This window comes from Salvelinus sp. IW2-2015, linkage group LG1 (assembly GCF_002910315.2).
Source record: "Salvelinus sp. IW2-2015 linkage group LG1, ASM291031v2, whole genome shotgun sequence".
NCBI lineage: Eukaryota > Metazoa > Chordata > Actinopteri > Salmoniformes > Salmonidae > Salvelinus > Salvelinus sp. IW2-2015.
In genome coordinates, this window is record NC_036838.1 from 45,455,548 (window position 1) to 45,478,715 (window position 23,168).

Below are 23,168 nucleotides of genomic sequence, written 5' to 3' on the forward strand. Positions count from 1 at the left end.
ATTGATTTAACGTGGGAAACTGATTGAATTTGCAAAAAGTAATCAACGTAGTATTTTTTTCACACAACTTTTAAATTAAATCCAATGACAGGTTGAAATGTTTTGTTGATTTCACATTGGATTCACATTAGTTGACAACTCAAGCAAACGGAAATCAAAACTAGACGTTGTGCCCAGTGGGTTGTCTCCGAATTTGGCAAATCTGCCCATACAAAATTACAAATCACTGCAATAGATTTAGCATGTAAACAGGCCCTTAGGATAGATGGATGTGGAGGAGCCAATGAGCAAGGCAGATGCTAAGGGACTGATAAGGATGGTGGTGCAAAAATGGCGGAAGCAGTGAAACAGAGACACTAAGGGCTGGCATGTATTCCAAGTACAGAGGAAAGTTGGGGAGGGGAGGACGGCAGGAAGAGACAGAAGAGAGGAGGACATCTTTACGAGGCTGGGTGGGACACAGCCAGTTGATTAAGACATTAAATGTGATAGGAAAGCATCCAACAGGAAGGTGTGATTACTGCCAGGAAACAGAGACAGTGGAGCATGTATTGATACAGTGTGGGCAGTGAGGGAAAGAGAAAGACTGAGATCCAGTCAGTGGAGGCTGCTGATGGGAGGACAGCTCAAAATAATGGCTGGAATGGAGTATAATTGAGTGAATGGAATGGTATTAAACACATGAAAACCATGTGTTTGATACCATTCCATTCACTCTATTACAGACATTATTATGAGTCATCGTCCCCTCAGCAGCCTCCACTGGATCCAGTATGAGGGAGAAGGGGATACATGTATTGAATTTAAAGAGCATACTGAGTAGAACATCATTAGATACAGTCATATATTTTTGTTATATTTTTTAAGAGAAACGGGTCTGGCATATAGGATTTACAGTAGTTTCTCCGTGTCTCAGGGCCACACTCCAGTACAGCAGGTGGCGGTAATGCACCATGACGTTGGATGCCAGCCGCCGATAAACCCACCGAAGAAGAGATTTCTCGTGATCCGCACGTTACTCATAGGACGTCATGCGGAAATACATTAAACAAAGATGGCAGCGTCCTTGATAAGCAAATGTTGACTGCAGTGAAGTGTCAAACATGCCCCATAGTAGTAATTCATTCTCAGAACGGCGACGTGAAAGCTGACAATAGAAGACTTTGAACAGCTAACATGGAAAAAAGAGAATTCACTGCTTCGCTAGTGGTAATGTCTTTAATTTCCTCCATCATGTAATACCACACTGCTCGTCTTCTTATGTTGCTTGCAATATTAATTAAGCTAACTTGCAAGCAAGCAATTTGTCTGTATTTCAACTAATTTAACAGCCAAAACGATTTTGCATTATTGCCTAAACAAGTGATCACGATAATGTTGCTTGCTAACGTTAACTGTCACTAGTCTTCAGCACCGCTGATAGCAAAGGTTTGGCTCACAATGAACTGTCACCCTCATTTGGAAGGTGAGGAATGGATTAGGAAGCATTGGCAACACCATTAGCTAGCTGAAAATTCTCAGCTACAACACCACATGACCTTTTCAAGTGTGTTATTTTATGCAATGTTGTGTGTCATTCTGCAAGTGTGCTTACAGTGCTTGCTATATTATGGCAAAGATTGTCAGTGGTTATCATGGGTGAGTTTGATAAGGAAAACAGAAAGGTAAACGCAGCATAGTTTGATAAGGACCTTTAATCTGTCTCACCCATTCCCATAGTCAACATTGCTAAACTTTTAGAGCCTTATTTCCTTTGCACCAATGCAAAGTTTAAGGGCTCCCGAGTGGCGCCGCGGCCTAGGCACTGCATCTCCGTGCTATAGATGTCCCTACAGACCATGGTTCATATCAGGCTGTATCACCACCAGCCGTGATTGGGAGTCTGATAGGGCGGCGCACAATTGTCCCAGCGTCGTTAGGGTTTGGCCGGGGTAGGTCGTCATTGTAAATAAGAATATGTTCTTAACTGACTTGCCTAGTTAAATATAGATTAAAAAGTGTGCACCTATTTCAGAAGGGAAAATGACTAACACATACAACAGCCACTTCACTCCATTAGCTACTATGGTATTACAAAGCAAATACTAGGCTATGTAACAACATATTGACACAATGTTGTATACTGAGTAATTACCGTGCTAATACACAGTTATAAGAGCAACTTAGTATAAAGTGCCTTAAGATCTTATTCCTAAATGTGTGCATTGTATGACCATCTGGGTTAGAATCTGGGTTGTCTGCAGACCGCAGGACTATGCTAGCCCGCTGAGCTAAAGTCTTGGTATTTGCTCGGGAAACTAATGCAAATTTCCAGGTCAGGCAATGTAACTCATCACTGGACTGTGGTCCACCAAATCACTTCCTTAACAGGTATAAATGTTGCACTGGACCAAAGGGTTTGGGCAGTACCCAAAGATAATGTCCTGGTGAGCCTATTGCTCAACCATAATTATTTGAGTTAGTACCAGCATCATGGAAAACATTCAGAATGGTCTCGTTCCTAATTATTTCCAAATGGGATAAAAGTAGGGAAAGACCGTAACGTATCCAACTGTTCAAGGACATGTTTGTTATGGTGATGGCTCAGTGTGGGAGCAAAAATAATGGCTCTTTGTTGAATTCCTTATCACTATGCTGTCAGAATATCTCTTAAGTCACTCACAGGTAGGTAGATGTAGGTGTGTGTGCGTGTATTTGGATTTTTGTATGAGTTGAGTTTCCCAGATGTTTGTCTCTGTGTGTCATCTCTCTCTGCTAGGCAGGGGACTATGCAGTGTTTCTGAGTTGCCTGAAGATGACTGTGTTTGTTCGCTACATGCTAGGCGGGGGGCTGTGCTGGGATGTGTGTGGACCTCACCCTCTTCCCCCTGGACACCATTAAGACCAGACTGCAGAGCCAGCAGGGCTTCACCAAGGCTGGGGGTTTCCGGGGCATCTATGCAGGGGTTCCATCTGCTGCCATCGGCTCTTTCCCCAATGGTGAGTCACTTATTATTAGTCTCTGTCACCACGAAGACCCCACAGAAAGACTACCTGTTGACACACCATAATAAAACCTACACATGGAGAGCATCTGATTAGCTAGTTTATTCATGTTTACTCAAAGAACCGCTTCAATAATTAAGTAAATACATGAAACAAATGTTTTATTATTGTTAGCCTTTTCCTTGTACGACCAGCCTATGTTTGCCCACAACTGTTGATTGATTAAATAATTTGAATAATAAAATGAGAGCAGCTCACAAACGTATTAATGAGATGGGAAAGGCTACACGGACACCTCTGGTGCCCAAATTGATGACGTACAGTACCAGTCAAAAGTTTGGACACAGCTACTCATTCAAGGTTTTTCTTTATTTTTTATTATTTTCTACATTGTAGAATAATAGTGAAGATATGAAAACTATGAAATAACACGTATGGAATCATGTAGTAACCAAAAAAGTTACACAAATCAACATTTAGCCACCCTTTGCCTTGATGACAGCTTTGCACACTCTTGGCATTCTCTCAACCAACTTCATGAGGAATACTTTTCCAACAGTCTTGAAGGAGTTCCCACATATGCTGAGCATTTGTTGGCTGCTTTTCCTTCACTCTGAAGTCCTACTTATCCCAAACCATCTCAGTTGGGTTGAGGTAGGGTGATTGTGGAGGCCAGGTCATCTGATGCAGCACTCCCATCACTCTCCTTCTTGGTCAAATAGCCCTTAGACAGCCTGGAGGTGTGTTTGGTCATTGTCCTGTTGAAAAACAAATGATAGTCCCACTAAGCGCAAAGCAGATGGGATGGCGTATCACTGCAGAATGCTGTGGTAGCCATGCTGGTTAAGTGTGCCTTGAATTCTAAATAAATCACTGACAGTGTCACCAGCAAAGCACCATCACACCTCCTCCATGCTTCACCGTGGGAACCACACATGCAGAGATAATCCGTTCACCTACTCTGCGTCTCACAAAGACACGGCGGTTGGAACCAAACATTTCCAATTTGGACTCCAGACCAAAGGACAAATTTCCACTGGTCTAATGTCCATTGCTCGTGTTTGGCCCAAGCAAGTCTCTTCTTCTTATTGGTGTCCTTTAGTAGTGGTTTCTTTGCAACAATTTGACCATGAAGGCCTGATTGACTCAGTCTCCTCTGAACAGTTGATGTTGAGATGTGTCTGTACTTGAACTCTGTGAAGCACTTATTTGGGTTGCAATTGCGGTTCTCATGAGAGCCAGATTCATCGTAGCCCTTGATGGTTTTTGCGACTGCACTTGAAACTTAGAAAGTTTTTGAAATGTTCCGTATTGACTGACCTTCATATCTTAAAGTAATGATGGAGTGTTGTTTCTCTTTGCTTATATGAGCTGTTATTGCCATAATATGGACTTGGTCTTTTACCAAATAGGGCTATCTTCTGTATACCACCCCTACCTTTTCACAACACAACTAATTTTCTCAAACGCATTAAGAAGGAAAGAATTTCCACAAATGAACTTTTATCAAGGCACACCTGTTAATTGAAATGCATTCCAGGTGACTACCTCATGAAGCTAGTTGAGAGAATGCCAAGAGTGTGCAAAGCTGTCATCAAGGCAAAGGGTGGCTACTTTTGAAGAAGTTCAAATTAAAAATATATATTTTGATTTGTTTAACACTTTTTTGGTTACTACATGATTCCATGTGTGATATTTCATAGTTTTGATGTCTTCACTATTATTCTATAATCTCGAAAATAGTAAAAAAACAACTTTAAAAAAAACTTGAATGTGTAGGTCTGTCCAAACTTTTGACTGATACTGTACGTCATCAATTTGGGCACCAGACGTGTCTGTATAGCCTCTCTCTCTCTGTCTCCCCACTCTATCTCTCTCTCTTTCTCTCTCGCCTTCCCCTCTCTCTCTCATGCTCACTTTCACGCTGGTACTGTACGTCATCAATTTGGGCACCAGGCGTGTCTGTATAGTCTCCCCACTCTTTCTCTCTTTCTCTCTCTCGCTCACGCTGACACGTACACTCACTCTCCCAATTCAATTCAAGGGCTTTATTGGCATGGGAAACATATGTTGGCATTGCCAAAGTAATTGAAGTAGATAATAAACAAAAGTGAAATAAACAATAAAAATGAACAGTAAACATTTCACTCACAGAAGTTCCAAAAATAATAAAGTCATTTCAAATGTCATATTATGTCTATACAGAGTTGTAATGGTGTGTCACTCTTTCTCTCCCTCCCCCCACTGTTTCTTTCTCTTTCTCCCTCCTTCCCCCACTCTCTGTCTCTCCCCCACTCTTTATCTCTCTCTCTACCCACCCTCTCTCTCTCCCCTACTCACTCTTCTTCTCCACTCCCTCCAACCCTTTCTCTCTCCACTCCTTCCAAGCCCTCACATTTTCTCACTCTACCCAGTGTTATTAATTGCTGTATGCAGGTTGACTAATGATCCCTAAACTGTGACGGTTCTGCTTGGTTTCAGCTGCTGCGTTCTTCGTCACTTATGAAAGCACCAAGTCCATCCTCGGAGCCCACGGAGCCCTCTCAGCCCCACACATGGCACCTGTCACTCACATGCTTGGTGCCTCCCTGGGAGAAGTAGTATGTCTCCCATCTTCTTTCTTTCTTTGCATGCATCACAGTCCAAATGCAGCATGCTTGTTTACTTAATTGCCTGAAAATTTCACAGACAAATATGCGCTGGGTTAGAATGTGGTTTTGGCTGTCGGCCTCGGGCCCAGCTGGGTCCTTGGGCGTCTTAGCATTTCGCCACCAGCTGGGTAAATAAGAGCTCATTATTGGCTATTGACTTAGCTGTTTTCCACGCGAGGCCCCAGACTCCCTCAATTTTGTCTGGGGATTTGGGCTTTAAAGCGGTGAGGAGCGGCACAATTTCCTCTGTTGATCCAGTCCTAATCGCTCACTGCCAAGGAATCCGTCCCTTTGGGGCTGGCTGTTCACGTTGGCATGAGAGGAGGGGTTTCTACTGTCTTCTCCAGCCACCATCTCCATCTCCACCACCTCCACTAGTACTGGTTCTTAGTATTCATGGTTTTTGGATAGATGTCATTTAAAGTTTTACATGTTGTTGAAATGCCTCTTCCAATTGTGTTGTGAAACATTGTAAGCATTTTCTGTTGTCTTTTTGTTCAGTCAGCGGTGAGGTCAGCGCTGCTTTTAACCCTTAACCCGCTACTGGGGATTTGAGCACATCAAAAGGGGAAGCCGTGGAGCAGAGCAGGGGTGGTGCCCCGCTGCATTCTGAGTACGCGTTACGTGATTCAAATGGAGTAATCTCCCGGCTTACTCATAAAGGCCTAACCCAGGGCAGCCCAGAAAGACACCGACAAGCAAAAAACATCTTCCAGATTACGCAACTGTTTCCAAATGTCGTTCTGTCTTCTACCCATGATGCATAGTTGGAGTTACACATGGAAATGACATGTTTTTTATTTGAATTACACTATATATACTTAAAATTAGTGGATTCGGCTATTTCAGCCGCACCCGTTGCTGACAGGTGTATAAAATCGAGCACACAGCCCTGCAATCTAATCTAATTTATGGGCTCCCTAGTGGCGTAGCGGTTTAAGGCACTGCATCTCAGTGCAAGAGGTGTCATTAGGCTGTATCACATCCGGCTGTGATTGGGAGTCCCATAGGGCGGCGCACAATTGACCCAGCGTCGTCCGGGGTAGGCATCATTGTAAATAAGAATTTGTTCTTAACTGACTTGCCTAGTTAAATAAAGGTTACATTTAAAAACATCTCCGTAGACAAACATTGGCAGTAGAATGGCCTTACTGAAGAGATCAGTGACTTTCAACGTGGCACCGTCATAGGATGCCACCTTCACAACAAGTCAGTTCGACAAATTTTTGCCCTGCTAGAATTGCCCCGGCAACTGTAAGTGTTGTTATTGTGAAGTGAAAATGTCTAGGAGCAACAATGGCTCAGCCACGAAGTGGTATGCTACACAGAACGAGAACGCCAAGTGCTACAAAAAATTGTCTGTCCTCGGTTGCAACTCTCACTACCGGGTTCCAAACTACCACTGGAAGCAATGTCAGCACAATAACTGTTCGTCGTCAGCTTCATGAAATGGGTTTCCGTGGCCGAGCAGCTGCACACAAGCCTAAGATCACCATGCGCAATGCCAAGTGTCGGTTGGAGTGGTGTAAAGCTCGCCTGTCCGCTCGCCGCCATTGGACTCTGGAGCAGTGGAAACGCGTTCTCTGGAGTGATGAATCATACTTCACCATCTGGCAGTCCAACGGACGAATCTGAGTTTGGCGGATGCCAGGAGAACACTACCTTTTCGAATGCATAGTGCCAGTTATAAAGTTTGGTGCAGGAGGAATAATGGTCTGGGGCTGTTTTTCATGGTTCGGGCTAGGTCCCTTAGTTCCATGAGGGTAAATCTTAACGCTACAGTATACAATAACTGTGCTTCCAAGTTTGTGGCAACAGTTTGAGGAAGGCCCTTTCCTGTTTCAGCATTACAATGCCCCCACCACAAAGTGAGGTCCATACAGAAATGGTTTGTCGAGGTCAATGTGGAAGATCTTGAATGGCCTGCACAGAGCCCCGACCTCAGCCCAATCTAACACCTTTGGGATTAATTGGAACGCCGACTGTGAGCCAGGCTTAATTGCCCAACATCAGTGCCCGACCTTACTAATGCTCTTGTGGCTGAATGGAAACAAGTCCCCGCAGCAATGTTCCAACATCTAGTGGGAAACCTTCCTAGAAACGTGGAGGCTGTTATAGCAGCAAAGGGGGGACCAACTCCATATTAATGCGTGTGATTTTGGAATGAGATGTTCGGTGTCCACATACTTTTGGTCTTGTAGCGTATCTCAGATCCCTATATAATCATTGTATCAATTACAAAATTCTAAGCAAAAAATTGAATTTGCCTTAGACTTAAAGTATCTTTTTCAAAGTACCCTTGTCTCTGCCCTAGATAGAGGTTGAGTTAGAACTGAGGAGGTAATCTTTGTGACCTGTGCAGTCATCATTAAGGAGATAATGAAATACACTGTATATCCCTGAGTTAAAGCCCTCAGCTTCAGCCTCTGTCTTAGAGTTCCTGTCTCCACCTCCAAGTTTCAGTTTAAAATGTTCAAGTCTGGTAGCAGCAGTTGTGATGTGTGTGTGTGTAGCATGAATGTATATGTGTGCATGTGTGTTAAGGTGCGGAGAATCAGAGCAGGTGGTCAGTCCAGTTTAAGTGTTCAGCAGTCTGATGGCTTGTAGATAGAAACTGTCTCTGAGCATGTTGGTATTAGACCTTATGCTCTGATACCGTCTGCCCAACAGTAAGGGAGAGAACAGCTTTGAGTAGATATCCTGGATGGGTGGGAGCATGGTCCCTTGCGGCCGTGGTCGGAGCAATACCCGTACCAGGCCTTGATGCAACCGGTCAGGACGCTCTCGATGGTGCAGCAGTAGTATTTCGAAAAGGGTTGGCCTGCCTAATTTCTTCAGCTGCCTTAGGAATTAGAGACGCTGTTGCGCCCTGTTAACAAGAGTGGTGGTGTTGGTCCATGACAAGTCCTCAGGGATGTGGACGCCTCTAGCAGGGCGACTCTCTACTGCAATCATCCAATCTGACAGGTCACCCTGTGCCTATGACAGAGGGTATATATGAATCTTTGTATATATAATTTATTTTAGATCTATGGCTGCCTCAAATTCCTATTTTTTTCTTTAACTTCTCTTCTTATACCCAACATGATGAGAAGTTGAGCTGCAGGAGAGGTTTGCCAGAGGCTTTGTCAGACACACACACACACACACACACACACACACACACTCTGACAGGTCATCAGGCCCCATCTTTGCTCATCTCCTGCACTTCTCTTAACTTGCTTTGTGTGAATACAGATCAGGCCCACCTTGTCACCACCAAATGAAAACATCAGAATCCCATTATGTCCCCCCCTTCTCCACATTACCTTAACCTTCCTTTACTTCTGTCTGTTGTCAGGCAGGCACAGAGCACAGATGCCAGTTAGATTCTTCCATTCTCTCTCTCTCTCTCTCACTGTCTCTACTTCGCTCTTTTGCTCTCTCTCTCTCTCTCTCTCTCTCTCTCTCTCTCTCTCTCTCTCTCTCTTTCTCTCCCTCCCTCTCTTGATGATTCTCTGTCAGCAGCTGGCTGCAGGTATGGCCTCACAAACGCCAGAATGAGGTGTGATTTGGTCCTAGTCAAAAGTCAGGGGACTCCATTTAGTTGTGTTATGCCACCTGTGTGCAGGTTGGAACATTCTGGACTAGAGGCACACAATCAGGATTCAAGTTTTGTCAGGGACAATCACGATTTACCACAGAAGATTTTTCTTTAGTTCACGTGTTTCATCATCATTGGGGAATCGTGGGTGACCTTGTTCTCCAAGGTTTGTTGCAGATGACAACTCTCTATTGTCTACTTTTTGCAACCTTTCTAACAGAAAGAGAAGAGGAAACAAATAAAGAAACAACCAAAGACAGAGAGGAGGTGGAGGAGGAGGAAGGAAAGAGAGAATAGGAGACAAGCCTCAGGTCCATTGTTTTAGTGACTGTCCCTCCCATAAGGAATGGTGAAACTGATGGTGTCTGTCAGGGGCTAGCAGGTTGTTATCCAACTATTATATCACATGTATCTTCATTCCCATTTGCCTGACACAGTCCCTGAAAGCTCATTTGTCAAGCGGAGGGAGCAGCTTTCTTGCATTTCTAAACCCTGTCTCCTGGAGGATGTACTGGGAAACACAGTGACATGACAAGGGGGGCGGGACGGGGTGGCAACTGGCAGCTACTTAACTTGGCACAGCCTGGAATAATCCATGCATGGGCTCCCTGAAGAGAAGAGATGGCAGTATGTGATTTATTGGGTGTGCATCATCCTCATCTCTCCCTCCTCACACCGCCTCAAATTGAGTTGTGCTCCAAATTGGATGTTTGATGAAAATGCACGGTGTCAGTGGGAGATTGGCTCAGCCATATCTAATATGACTATCCAGCCTGTGTCTGTTGGTCGTCAAGCGTAGAAAGTGCCCAGTGCCGTCTGTCATTGAAGTGTTTCTGCAGGACTGCTCCCAGGAGCCTCCTCATAGGTTAAAAAACAGATTAGCAGGATTTCAGAGGAAGAGACGTAGCTGATGTTTATGCAGTTATTACTACCCAGAGGAGATGTCTGAATGGATGTTCTGATACAATGCTGACTTCCTGTGGGAAATTCTGCTGTGCGGCTGAGGTGATCAGGGATGCCCCTGATCACGGAACGTTCTTTTGGTTGTCTTCCTGATTCTGAAATAACTTCAGTGGAGACAGATAGTGTGTGAGGATTGCCATTGATTGTCTTATGAAAGTTAGACTGAAATGTGTGTTTGGCTAAAGTGAGATTGTGGAAAAAGATAAGCTGCCCTCTATGAACTGCTGAACTACGTCTTTCACTGGTCAAATTGGTCACTTTGTTGGTCTGTGTTTACTGCAAGCTCCCCAGTGCTGCAAAATGTTTAGTTATTCCATCTGTTTGAGTTATTTCATCCCACATCACATTGAGCATGTCTCTCTCTGCTCACGCCTGAGGCTGCTCCATATGTGTGGATTCCACCCTGTTGCTTTAATGCCAGTTCTTTCTATGTTAGTGAGACAGAGGGTTCTTTTAAAAGTGGCATTGCCAAAAACTTTGAATGACAAATGAATCAGTTGTCTTATGTCTATTGTCTCTAAGCCCTCTGTTCTTCTACCTGTGGCTCTCTTTGTCTGTCGTCCAGACTGGCCACAGGAGCAGGATTGTAGGCAGGGGATTAACTAGCCATGAGCCGGTAGGAGGGAATGAGGGAGGGAGGGATGAAGGGAGGAAACGACTCAAGCCCTGGATTGATTTGCCTGCATGCTGATTGGTGCGGTGAGCCTTCGTTAATTTCCCCTGTTCCTTCCACAGCGTTTCCCCAGTGATTGAGTGTGGGCTCGTCGGTTGTTGTTTGGTGGCGTTGTGGAATTTGAAAGCTGTCGTCATTAGGATTTACAGCAGCAGCCAGGCAGGGAGGCAAGCCGGAGGAAACACAGGCTCAGATCACACGCTACCTCTAATTAACGCCACACACTCCAAATTGCTTGTAAATAAAGATGAATTGCGTAGGGAATGTTAAAGACGCTGGCAGTGGATTTATCATACATTTAGCCTACCAGGCCAGTCTGTGGGATATGGGGGGTGGGGAGGGGGGGGGACATGTCTGTCACGCCCACACCCCTCCCTCTAAATGTGAGATAACAACCCAGTCCCAGACAACCCAGTGGGGTACACCTAAATCTGCCTCCACCCTGCCCATCACTCATGGGTCTGATCTCAGATAGTGCTTTCACACACATGCTCCTAAAACCCTCCTCTGAAATGATCTGTTCAGGGGATGTACACTCACTCCCCATAGCAGTCCTCAATTACTCCCAAATAAACAATGTCCCTAATTTATTTGGTATAATCTCTGTCTCATTCCGCAGCCTGCCGTGAGCTGATGTGAAAGAGCGCCCTCCACCACTACCAGCCCACAATACAATTGTCAGCAATTACTTGTCATAGCCACTTTTCTGTCCACTTAGCAGCATCATTCTGATCCTTTGGCAAATTAGGTGGGGAAACATGATATACAATGTATGATAAATATTAACTCAGCCAAAGGAAGAGTAAATTAGATCTTAGAAATGGATCCTGTCAGGTTGTATAGCGGACAGACGGCAGCTAGTGCTCTGTCTCACCACTGGGGGGTACTCTTGCACCATGCTTTGGAGGGAGAAAACGGTCCTTTGAATACTGTAGAGAAAGGCTACGCTCACAATTAGACACCTTTGCTATGTGGGTTCTGGAGCAAGGGTTTGTTGGTTTGTTTCTTGTTTGACAGAACATTTCAAAGTCAGAAGCCATGTCATTCTAACCTCAGATGAATTGGAAACAGTCAGTACTCCAGGGCCTGTTGGAGTGATATGATACCCACATTCAACACATGCTGGTCTCCTGTACTTGGGTGACCTTGAAAATCATCTGAGACAAGTTGTCAGCTACTGGTCGCTTTCTATTCATTCCACTTGAACTGTAAAATTACTGGCTGTTCCCAGACAAACTGAATTCTCCATCTCTCAATCACCAGTGGTCACCCTCTCTCTACGTTCCATCCCTCATGTGCAGTCAATACATACATACATTACATGTAATGACCTGCTCTGGCAGAGGGGTACAGTGGGGGGGAAAGAGGGGAATGTAGAGAGATGTCCTAGCAGCTGGGCTGAATCCTGGCTAGACCCTGCCCTAGACCAGAGGGGGCTGACCGGGCTGAGAGCTTAGGATGGCCAAACCAGCATACCAGTAATCACCATGGTGCCACTATCACCTCAGTGTCATACTCTCCTTTGCGGAGTGAGATTTGCCGCTGCAACAGTAACGATAGCCATCTCGTGCCGGAGGGAGTCTGGTGCGGTGCGGGGGGCTCCTCACCTCCCTCGGTCTGGGAGATTGCTTCCCGTTACTGATGCTCCCCGGTATTTCCGCTCCGCTGCAGCATGAATGGATATCAAGCGGAGCAGCCTAGCTTTAAGGGAGCAGGAGGCAGCAGTCATAAATATTAATTATCTTGACGAATTGTTTGCACTCCATATTTCTGTTGCCATGGGGGCTGTGTAGGAATTTGTATTCGTGAGGTAGGAAGGATGATGGGGCGGAGGGCTATGTGTGTTTTGCAGAGTAGGACACAGATGGGCAATGAGGCGGTGACGGTGACCTTTTTACCTGCTGCTCAGGTGTCAATGTGATTAAGGGTTGAATTTTCAGTCACACAGGCCAGTGCTGGGGCATAAATTGGCTTACAGAAGCACTAGGCCTACACTAACACAAAGACCAGGTAGTCTACTCGCAGTATAATTGCTAGGTCATTTCCTGCTTGGCACCTGTGGCGTCTGGCAGCTTACAGTTTTCTCTTTATCTAAAGCAAACAGACTACATACAGTACAGGATAATAGATAGCAACTATTTCTCATCTGTTTCCTTATCAGTTTTACTGTTTCACTTGAGTTTTAATGTTCTTTACACAAATCAAAGTTTGTCACGTGCGCCGACTACAACAGGTGTAGACCTTACAGTGAAATGCTTACAAGCCCTAACCAACAGTGCAATAAAAAATAGGTTTTAGGTAAACAATAGATAACTAAAGAAATAAAAATTTAAAACAGTGAAAATAACAGTAGTGTGGCTATATACAGGGGGTACCGGTACAGAGCCAATGTGCGGGGGCACCGGTTAGTCGGGCTAATTGAGGTAATATGTACATGAATGTATAGTTAAAGTGACTATGCATAGATGATAAACAGAGAGTTGCAGCAGTGTAAAAGAGGGGTTGGCGGTTGGGAGGGCACACAATGCAAATAGTCTGGGTAGCCATTTGATTACCTGTTCAGGAGTCTTATGGCTTGGGGGTAAAAGCTGTTGAGAAGCCTTTTGGTCCTAGGTTTGGTGCTCCGCTACCGCTTGCCATGCGGTAGCAGAGAGAACAGTCTATGATTGGGGTGGCTAGGGTCTTTGACAATTTTTAGGGCCTTCCTCTGACACCGCCTGGTGTGGAGGTCCTGGATGGCAGGCAGCTTGACCCCAGTGATGTACTGGGCCGTACGCACTACCCTCTGTAGTGCCTTGCGGTCGGAGGCCGAGCAGTGCCTACCAGCAGGATGCAACCAGTCAGGATGCTCTCGATGGTGCAGCTGTAAGACGTTTTGAGGATCTCAGGACCCATGCCAAATCTTTTTAGTCTCCTGAGGAGAATAGGTTTTGTCGTGCCCTCTTCACGACTGGCTTGGTGTGTTTGGACCATTCTAGTTTGTTGTTGATGTTGACACCAAGGAACTTGAATCTCTCAATCTGCTACACTACAGCCCCGTCGATGAGAATGGGGGTGTGCTCGGTCCTCCTTTTCCTGTAGTCCACAATCATCTCCTTTTGTCTTGATTACGTTGAGGGATAGGTTGTTTATACTGGCACCACCCGTCTTGTCGTTGTCGATGATCAGGCCTACCACTGTTGTGTCATCTGCAAACTAATGATGGTGTGGCCATGCAGTCGTGGGTGAACAGGGAGTACAGGAGGGGACTGAGCACGCTCCCCTGAGGGGCCCCGTGTTGAGGATCAGCATGGCAGATGTGTTGTTACCTACACTTACCAACTGGGGGCGGCCCGTCAGGAAGTCCAGGATCCAGTTGAAGAGGACGGTGTTTAGTCCAGGGTCCTTAGCTTTGTGATGAGCTTCGAGGCACTATGGTGTTGAACGCTGAGCTGTAGTCAATGAATAGCATTCTCACGTAGATGTTCCTTTTGTCCAGGTGGGAAAGGGCAGTGTGGAGTGCAATAGAGATTGCATCATCTGTGGATCTGTTTTGAACGGTATGCAAATTGGAGTGGGTCTAGGGTTTCTTGGATAATGGTGTTAATGTGAGCCATTACCAGCCTTTCAAAGCACTTCATGGCTACGTGTGTGTCGTGTGTGTGTGTGTGTGTGTGTGTGTGTGTGTGTGTGTGTGTGTGTGTGTGTGTGAGAGATCTGTTCTGGGTGTTGTAATGTCCTGTTTTCCTCCCCTAGGTGGCATGTCTGATCAGGGTGCCTACTGAGGTGGTGAAACAGAGGACTCAGGCCTCGCTGTCCTCCAACACCTACCAGGTGCTGCTGGCCACTCTCAGAGAGGAGGTAGGCCGACACCATGACCCATCAATACTACAATATTTGTTTTTCCATTCTCTCCAAATGTTTCATGTATGTGTGTGTATCCAGACTGTGTGGTGTGTGTTCCCTAACACCTATCTTGTCCTTGTGCAGGGTGTCAGAGGCTTGTACAGGGGCTACAAGAGTACGGTACTCAGAGAGGTAGGCCTGGTATCCCACACACACCTACCTTCTACACTGACTCTGCCAAAAGTACATCAAAGCTTTCTCATTGCATTAGTCTCTATCAAACATCATTGGCAGCTTCATGGACTCTTGGTAGTTTTTTGTCCCTCAAATGTGTGTGTGTGTGTGTGTGTGTGTGTGTGTGTGTGTGTGTGTGTGTGTGTGTGTGTGTGCAGCCTGTACCACGGTAACATGTCAGGTAGTGTACTTGTAGACTGAGACTATTCAGAATTGATTAATTCATGATAACTGTGTGAAAGACGGTTGTATTTTCTCCCATTAGTCCTCTGAAATCCTTCTAAATCCCGCTGGGCAGAGAGGAGTGGATGGAATCACTCAACTATTGGGTTTTTCTCTGTTTCATTTTGCACAATTACTTAACCGAGACCGGTTCCCTCTAATGGAATATCTTGATTAATTAAAGTAATTAGAGATGTTATAAATGCAAAACAAAACAAGGAGTAAAAAAAGGAGAGATTGAACATTGAACCAGTCCTCTTGATGACGGCTCACCTTTGTAGTGGAGCACCTACTCTGCTCCCACTCTGATTCATTATCTGCTGGTTAGTTGCAGAGCATGGTCATGTGGGATGGATTCAGGAACGCTGCACCCCACAGCCTTTTTTCTTCTTTCTAATTTTCATTAGAATGAGAGAGAAACCACGAGAGGGGGGAAGAAAAATAGTATGTGAGGGTGACAGTTGTTCTCCCCTCTCTTTTTTGGGTACTGTCCCCTACCGCTGTGCTAGCCTGTACTTATTTTCTGCCTCACTAAACCGATGTTATTCACGCAAATTCCATCTGGACAGTGAGGAAAAAAAGGACAACAAGGCTCTGTGATTTCTCCAAGGGGCTGTGAATAAATGAATACATTTGGAGGCTGGCACCCGGCCTGTGTGCATACTAAGGGCCAGATGAAACGGCGGGGAGAGAGGCAGAGGAGTGCGCAGGGTCCTCCTCGTGATTGGCTTTGACGTGTGGCAGGATGGTAATTCATTTTCTCATCCGGCTATCCGCTATCTCATCCTGCTCGGCGACCCTGTCAAGATAACTTTGTTTATCCCGAGCAGCGCTCCCCCAGTACGGTCACCTAATTGAGGTCCTCTCCGTGATGTATATTCATTAAGGATCCTTCAGAAGTGATTTCTGATGGCAGAGATCTCTCAGGTGACTGCAGGAGGCCGGAGGGAGTATGGCTGTGGCCAGGACGAGGGGTATGAGCAGTAGGGAGTGGTGCAGGACTAATTCACAGCTGACATGATAATGTTAGGTAGCACATCAATCTCTTAATGTATTTATATCTTCAGATCTATCGTTTTCTAAATGAAATATTTGCTCTTCGTTAAGCTGAGGTAGGATTTAAGTTTCAGACAGTAGGAAATACCCAAGGCCAGGGGTCCTCAACTCTGACCCTACGAGGTCCGGAGCCTGTTGGTTTTCTTTTCTACCTGATAATTAATTGCACACACCTGGTGTCCCATGTCTAAATCAGTCCCTGATTAGAGAGGAACAATGAAAAAATGAGGTGGAACTGGCTTCGAGGTCCAAAGTTGAATTTGAGGGCCCTATGCCTAAAAGAGAAATGTAGAAATGCAAGCAAAGTGATTTTGCTTTATCTGTGCCAAAAGAAAGTACTTAAATCCAAATCCAGGTTCTGGGGAATCATTTGTTTGGATTCCTATGCACTAGGCTGTTAGTTGCATTTGTTGTCCATTTCAATCATTGTAAATCCCAGTAAATCACCACCATTAGTATTATGTAAATGCTCAACATTTAATTAAGGCCTTGCTTAGGTCTTTTGTTAATGTACTTTGGCATGTTCCCAGTTTGGGTGGTTTATGGTACGTTCTCTCGCCTCACCACCTGTTCAGAGTACTGTTCCTGTTCACCACCAGAGGGCAGAAGAAGATTATTCCACTCAGAATCATATTATTTATATTTAGCCTTTATTTAACTAAGCAAGTCAGTTAAGAACAAATTCTTATTTACAATGACGGCCTACCGGGGAACAGTGGGTTAACTGCCTTGTTCAGGGGAAGAATGACAGATTTTTACCTTGTCAGCGCAGGGATTCGATCCAGCAACCTTTCGGTTACTGGCCCACCACTAGGCTACCTGGCGCCCCTAATCCTATGTTCTGAGAGCCCTTGCCTTCCTCTCCTCTCCAAACTGGCGTTATGACATTTATGAGCACCAATCACCCTGATGAAATTGATAGGCTTTTTTCTGCATGACAGTAGTGAACATGTTTGAGTGCCATTATACTCTGGCATAACATAAGAATTTATCTTTGAGTTGAGCTAGACTGCTTCAATTACTTTTTCATTAATGAGCTTCAATTATGTTATTCGCTAGTAATTTAGTCATTTGCTAGTTTGCATTGAGGAGGGCTGTGTAAGTGAAGCAGACAGTCATTGCTCTGACAAGGTGAAATGATGGAGCTGTGTTATCCTCTCTAACCCTCAAGCACAGCTCAATACTCCTATTGCTCTCTCTTTCTCTCTCTCTGTCTTTGCCTCTGTCTCTCTCTTCCCCCTCTTTCTCTCCCTCTCTCTCACCCAACTCTTGTCCCCCAGGGAGTTGCTGTAGGAGAGAGAGAGTGACAGAGAGCGAGAAAGAGTGAGCGACCTGTCTTCCGTTCATCTGTCTGACAGGAACAAAAGCGTGATGATTTATGTGTCCCCGGTCCTCCTCCCAATAACACAGGGCTGGAACAGCCGTCTGGAGCACTGAACTGAAAGACAACCTGCAGTCTCTCTGTCTGTCTGTCTGTCTGTCTGTCTGTCTCTCTCTCTCTCTCGCTCGCTCGCTCACTCTCTCTCTGCCTCAGCAGACAGGAGCTGGCATCCAGCTCAGGGAGAGACCAGTCTTACCAAACGCATTACTCCTCTCTATCCTGCTCTCCTGGGCTCCAGAATGAGTTGCTCTCCCTTGGGGCATATCTTTCTCTTAAATCAGTCATATGTAACTATAAATTGTCACCAAAGTAAATGCACTTTATCTGCACAGGTAAAAGGGCAACTTTGACTATATAAATGAACTCCTCTGTTCTCCTTTCCCTCTCACTCAAGCCCTCTCTCCTTTTCTCCCTCAAACACTGTTGACATGAGGGCCTTTGGCCCCTGTGGCCCAGGTCTAACCCCAGTTGTTTTAATTGCTCTATTGTTTACCTTCCTTCTCTGCCTCAGTCACAGTGGAACATGTGTGTGTTCTGATGCAATAATGGTGTTATACACTGAGTATATAAAACATTATGAACATCTGCTCTTTCCATGACAGACTGAGCAGGTGAATCAGGTGAAAGCTGTGATCTTTTGTTGATGTCACTTGTTTAATCCACTTCAAGCAGTGTAGATGAAGGGGAGGAGACAGGTTAAAGGATTGTTAAGCCTTGAGACAATTGAGACAGGCATTGTATATGTGTGCCATTCAGAGGGTGAATGTGCAAGACAAAAGATTTAAGTGCCTTTGAACAGGGTATGGTATTAGGTGCCAGGCGCACCAGTTTGTGTCTAGAACTGCAACGCTGCTGGGTTTTCCATTATCAACAGTTTCCTGTGTGTATCAAGAATGGTCCACCACCCAAAGGACATCCAGCCAACTTGATACAACTGTGGGCAGCATTGGAGTCAACATGGGCCAGCAGCCCTGTGGAACACTTTCCCCACCTTGTAGAGTCCGTGTCCCAACGAATTGAGTCTGTTTTCAGGGCAAAAGGGGCAAAATAAACCGTTCCAGACTGTTTATATTCCACAAGTTACCACCGGATATGATGTTAAAATGCCTATTTACTCTTTTATCTCACTGCACAATCCACTGTCTCATCAGCCCAGCCAGGCAATTTATATATATTGAAATTTGATCTCCAGCTGTCCCAGAGTAATGAACGTGTCTGGGGTCAGGACGAGGCAGACAGACAGCTTTTTTCAGCCAGTCAAAATCATGAATCAGACAAATGTTTATGGATATACACTACCGTTAAAAAGTTTGGAGTGACTTAGAAATGTCCTTGTTTTTGAAAGAAAAGCAACAACAAAAAAGTCCATTTAATATAACATCAAATTGATCAGAAATACAGTGTAGACATTGTTAATGTTGTAAATGACTATTGTAGCTGGAAACGGCTGATTTAAAAAAAAAATATATTTTAAAAATAAAGGAATATCTACATATGTGGACAGTGGCCCATTATCAGCAACCGTCACTCCTGTGTTCCAATGGCACGTTGTGTACGCTAATCCAAGATGATCATTTTAAAAGGCTAATTGATCATTAGAAAACCCTTTGCAATTATGTTAGCACAGCTGAAAACTGTTGTTCTGATTAAAGAAGCAATAAAACTGTCTTTCTTTAGACTAGTTGAGTATCTGGACCATCAGCATTTGTGGGTTCAATTACAGGCTCAAAACTGCCAGAAACAAATAACTTTTTTTCTGAAACTCGTCAGTCTATTCTTGTTCTGAGAAATGAAGGCTATTCCATGCGAGAAATAGCCAAGAAACTGAAGATCTAGTACAACGCTGTGTATTACTCCCTTCACAGAACAGAGCAAACTGGCTCTAACCAGAATAGAAAAATGAGTGGGAGGCCTCGGTGCACGACTGAGCAAGAGGACAAATACATTAGAGTGTCTAGTTTGAGAAACAGCCGCCTCACAAGTCCTGAACTGGCAGCTTCATTAAATAGTACCCGCAAAACACCAGTCTCAACGTCAACAGTGGAGATGCGACTCCGGGATGACATTTCAATAGAAAACAGGTCAAATGAATCTAAATGCACCTAGTTTGCTGTCTTTCCAGTTTCAGTTTGAAGTGATTGTGTTAGCTGTGTAGTTGGCTAGCTCCTCTGATCAGTGTCCTAGCGAGAGAGCAAATGTTCTATGCCAGGCGAAATCTCGCATCATTAGCTCATTGTTATGGATGTATCCAAATAAATGTCACTAGAAAACAGCTTAAGCAAACACAAATGCAGCCACTTTGCTGTTATTCTGACTGCACTGTTTGACTCTAAGTTAGCCGTTATTGGCTAACTAGCAAGCTAGGGATAAGAACGGCAACGGAACATTTAGAACGAACGCCTGGATCTAGAACAAAGATATAGAACAAAAAGACTTAATGACTGGGTCGCGTCTCTGGCAACCTAACAGATAGAATGAATGACCTGCCGGCTTGTGTAGCAAGTAGCAACCCTAGATTTGTGTCTGGACTATATCTCGTGGAAGAATTAAATAGTAGGAATACATTCATCAAAATCATTATTTGAATATGTTGGTAACCCTTTGTATAAAAGCTATAATACCCTCGAAGCCGGTGTTTGGAGGATATATTGGCACAACTTTTTCTCTGGTATAACAACACCTGTGCCAATATATCCTCCAAACACTGGCTTCTCTGACATTCTCACTTAAACACCCTCATCTGACTCGCTGTTACAGACGGAGAAAGGGAAAGACAATATGGAAGATTTACTCTGCATGTGTGAGGGAATGTAGGCTTCCTCTCTCCCTCTCTCTAACGTGGGCACAATCTGTTGTTTAATACTGGGTTGGACTGTATATCTAGTCCAGGGTTCCCCTCTATAACATCAATATCTACAGTCCAAAATAATCCTCAAACAACAACCCCCCCCCCCCCCCNGATGAGACTGGTACACGTGTCAGTGTGGGTAAATGTAACTGGGTGTTGTTTAGAAGATGGAATCCTATTGATTCACATCTGCTCGTGCATTGCTCTGTTTACATAATGGGATCAATGAGTAGCAGGGAGGCCTGGCGGATATAATGGGCCCTGTTGACCTTTGTGTGTTTGGCCTGACCTGTCTGTGTGTGTAGAGGTCTGTGTGGTGTATGTGTGGGGGACAGAGAGAGAGGGAGGGAGAATATAAAAATAAGGTGTGTGTGGGGGGTGAGCTATCTGGTGTCAGCACATAGTTGGAGCTGGTATTGGCTGTGCAGACAGGCTGAGGGAGAGGAGACACAGCTGTTGCATGCTGTTCCTACCAGGCAGGGAGGAACCAACCTTCACACTACAGCCTCCTCGTTTCCCTTAGAACCCCTATCCTGCTGGGACCAGCTCCGTCTGATAATCCACCCCCCGCTGGAGCAGTTAGCCTGATCTAACTCACCGGCACCACCTTGATTAGCACCCCCCGTTTATACTCCACAAACCATGTGTACTGAGGTATTTGTTGAGGCAGTAGACATTAAGCTTTCCATGTTGAAAGAGCATCAGAAACCAGACCTGACAGTGTCCCTATAGCATTAGGCCAATAGAATGAGATCAGAGACATCATTGGATAAAACATAGAATGGAATTCCAAAGTTACAATGATGGAATTTGCAAACCCGTGTCCCTCACTGACTTACTCATATTCTGAACTCCGCTTTGAGTGACTCAACTATTATTACACATGTCATTGGTTTAGCTTGTTGTAGTAGCCTACACATAGGCTATGTGCAAGGCCATCCCAAACTGTTTTAACAGACTGAAGTCTGTGCTGAAATGTTTGATGGTTTTCTGTGTCATGAACATGAAGTCCCCCACACACATAATGTTATAGACACATGCCCTGCCGTTCAGTCGACAGGACGTTGGAGAGACTGGCTTACTGTGTCTGTCTCTGTCAGAACCCTCACATTGGACATTACTGGCCTTGTTTTGCTGTGGTTGGAGATTGAAGTTTATGATATATGTTTATGCTGGCTCTCCCCTCTTTTTGTCAGTAAGCTCTCTCTGGTTGATGTGTTTGTCAGGACTATGAACGAGGGTCTCCCTCACACACACACACGTATGCACACACTCCCCTCATACACACTCCCAGTGGGATGCAGTTTGGCAGGTGCTCCTCGACAGCTCCTGGTGTATATCTGAGAACAAGCCTGGTGGCCTCCGCTAGAACAACAAGCAGAGGTACTGATGACTAATGGACTTGGATGAGGAGGTGGACTCTGGATGAGTACACAGGCAGGATGGAGACAGACAGACACCCCACGTACAGGTCCCAGGGTCTTATCCTTGGCTGGGGGACAGGACACGGCTGTGTTCAGCTGGATGAGGAGAGGAGCATGATGATCCATAGGAGGTTGAGCTACTGGACCCAGGCATCCTACACAGTATATCATGGTGTTGTGTGTATCTGTATGCTGCAAAGAATTATTCAGTACAACCACAGTGCTCAGGGAAGTGATTCATTTTGCAGTCCCGGGCTGGTTCAAACTAAAACCAATGATTGCAAAGTTAAACAAACTATACAACTCTATGCAAAAGGACTACTTTTAACTAATTCTAGTGAACAGTTTGCAAAAACTCATTTCTTGAACAATGGTGCAGATGCAGAGTTTGGTAACAGAATGATCTGCAATGATCTTCAAGAAAATGTGTACAAAAAGAGTTGTGTGGTTTGTTTAACTTTGCCATCATTGGTATTTGTTTGGCATACATTATTACGTGAAAAATCTGAGTCTCAGCATCACTCTGTTACCGTTGAATTGCCCCTATGCTAGTATTTATTTATTATTTTACACCATGTTGTCTCCCCAATTTCATGGTAGTTAGTCTTGTCTCATCGCTGCAACTTCCGTACGGACTTGGGAGAGGCAAAGGTTGAGAGCCGTGCGTCCTCCGAAACACAACCCAGCCAAGCCGCACTGCTTGACACAATGCCCACTTAAACCGGAAGCCAGCCGCACCAATGTGTCAGAGGAAACACCGTACACCTGGCGACCGTGTCAGCGTGCACTACGCCCGGCCCACCACAGGAGTCATTAGTGCGCGATGGGACAAGGACATCCCTGCCTGCCAAACCCTCCCCTAACCTGGACGACGCTGGGCCAATTGTGCGCCACCCCATGGGTCTCCCGGTCGCGGCCGGCTGCGACAGAGCCTGGAGTCGAACCCATAATCTCTAGTGGCACAGCTAGCACTGCGATGCAGTGCCTTTAAAAACGTATTTGGGACTGGGGGGCAGTATTGAGTAGCTTGGATGAATAAGGTGCCCAGAGTAAACTGCCTGCTACTCAGGCCCAGAAGCTAGAATATGCATATAATTAGTAGATTTGGATAGAAAACACTCTGAAGTTTCTAAAAACTGTTTGAATGATGTCTGTGAGTATAACAGAACTCTTATGGCAGGCATAAACCTGAGAAAAACTCCAACCAGGAAGTGGGAAATCTGAGGTTTGTAGTTTTTCAAGTCATTCCCTATCGAATATACAGTGTCTATGGGGTCATATTGCACTTCCTAATGCTTCCACTAGATGTCAACAGTCTTTAGA

At 45.0% G+C, this 23,168-nt stretch overlaps 1 protein-coding gene across 5 annotated transcripts in view; it reads left to right on the top strand.

The window, feature by feature from the left end:
- The first annotated feature begins 1,013 nt into the window (after positions 1-1,013).
- Positions 1,014-23,168, top strand: part of slc25a26 (solute carrier family 25 member 26) — a 62,503-nt gene continuing 40,348 nt past the window's right edge. For 2 of the 5 annotated variants that reach the window (XM_023994032.2, XM_023994059.2), the window contains exons 1-5: positions 1,015-1,209; positions 2,823-2,979; positions 5,467-5,585; positions 14,591-14,695; positions 14,825-14,872. In XM_023994032.2, coding sequence (XP_023849800.1) covers positions 1,177-1,209; positions 2,823-2,979; positions 5,467-5,585; positions 14,591-14,695; positions 14,825-14,872 — 462 coding nt within the window. In that variant the 5' untranslated portion in view covers positions 1,015-1,176. Of the gene's footprint in view, positions 1,210-2,822; positions 2,980-5,466; positions 5,586-14,590; positions 14,696-14,824; positions 14,873-23,168 lie in introns of all 5 variants that reach the window. The other 3 variants (XM_023994050.2, XM_023994076.2, XM_023994067.2) reach the window with 3 other exon arrangements.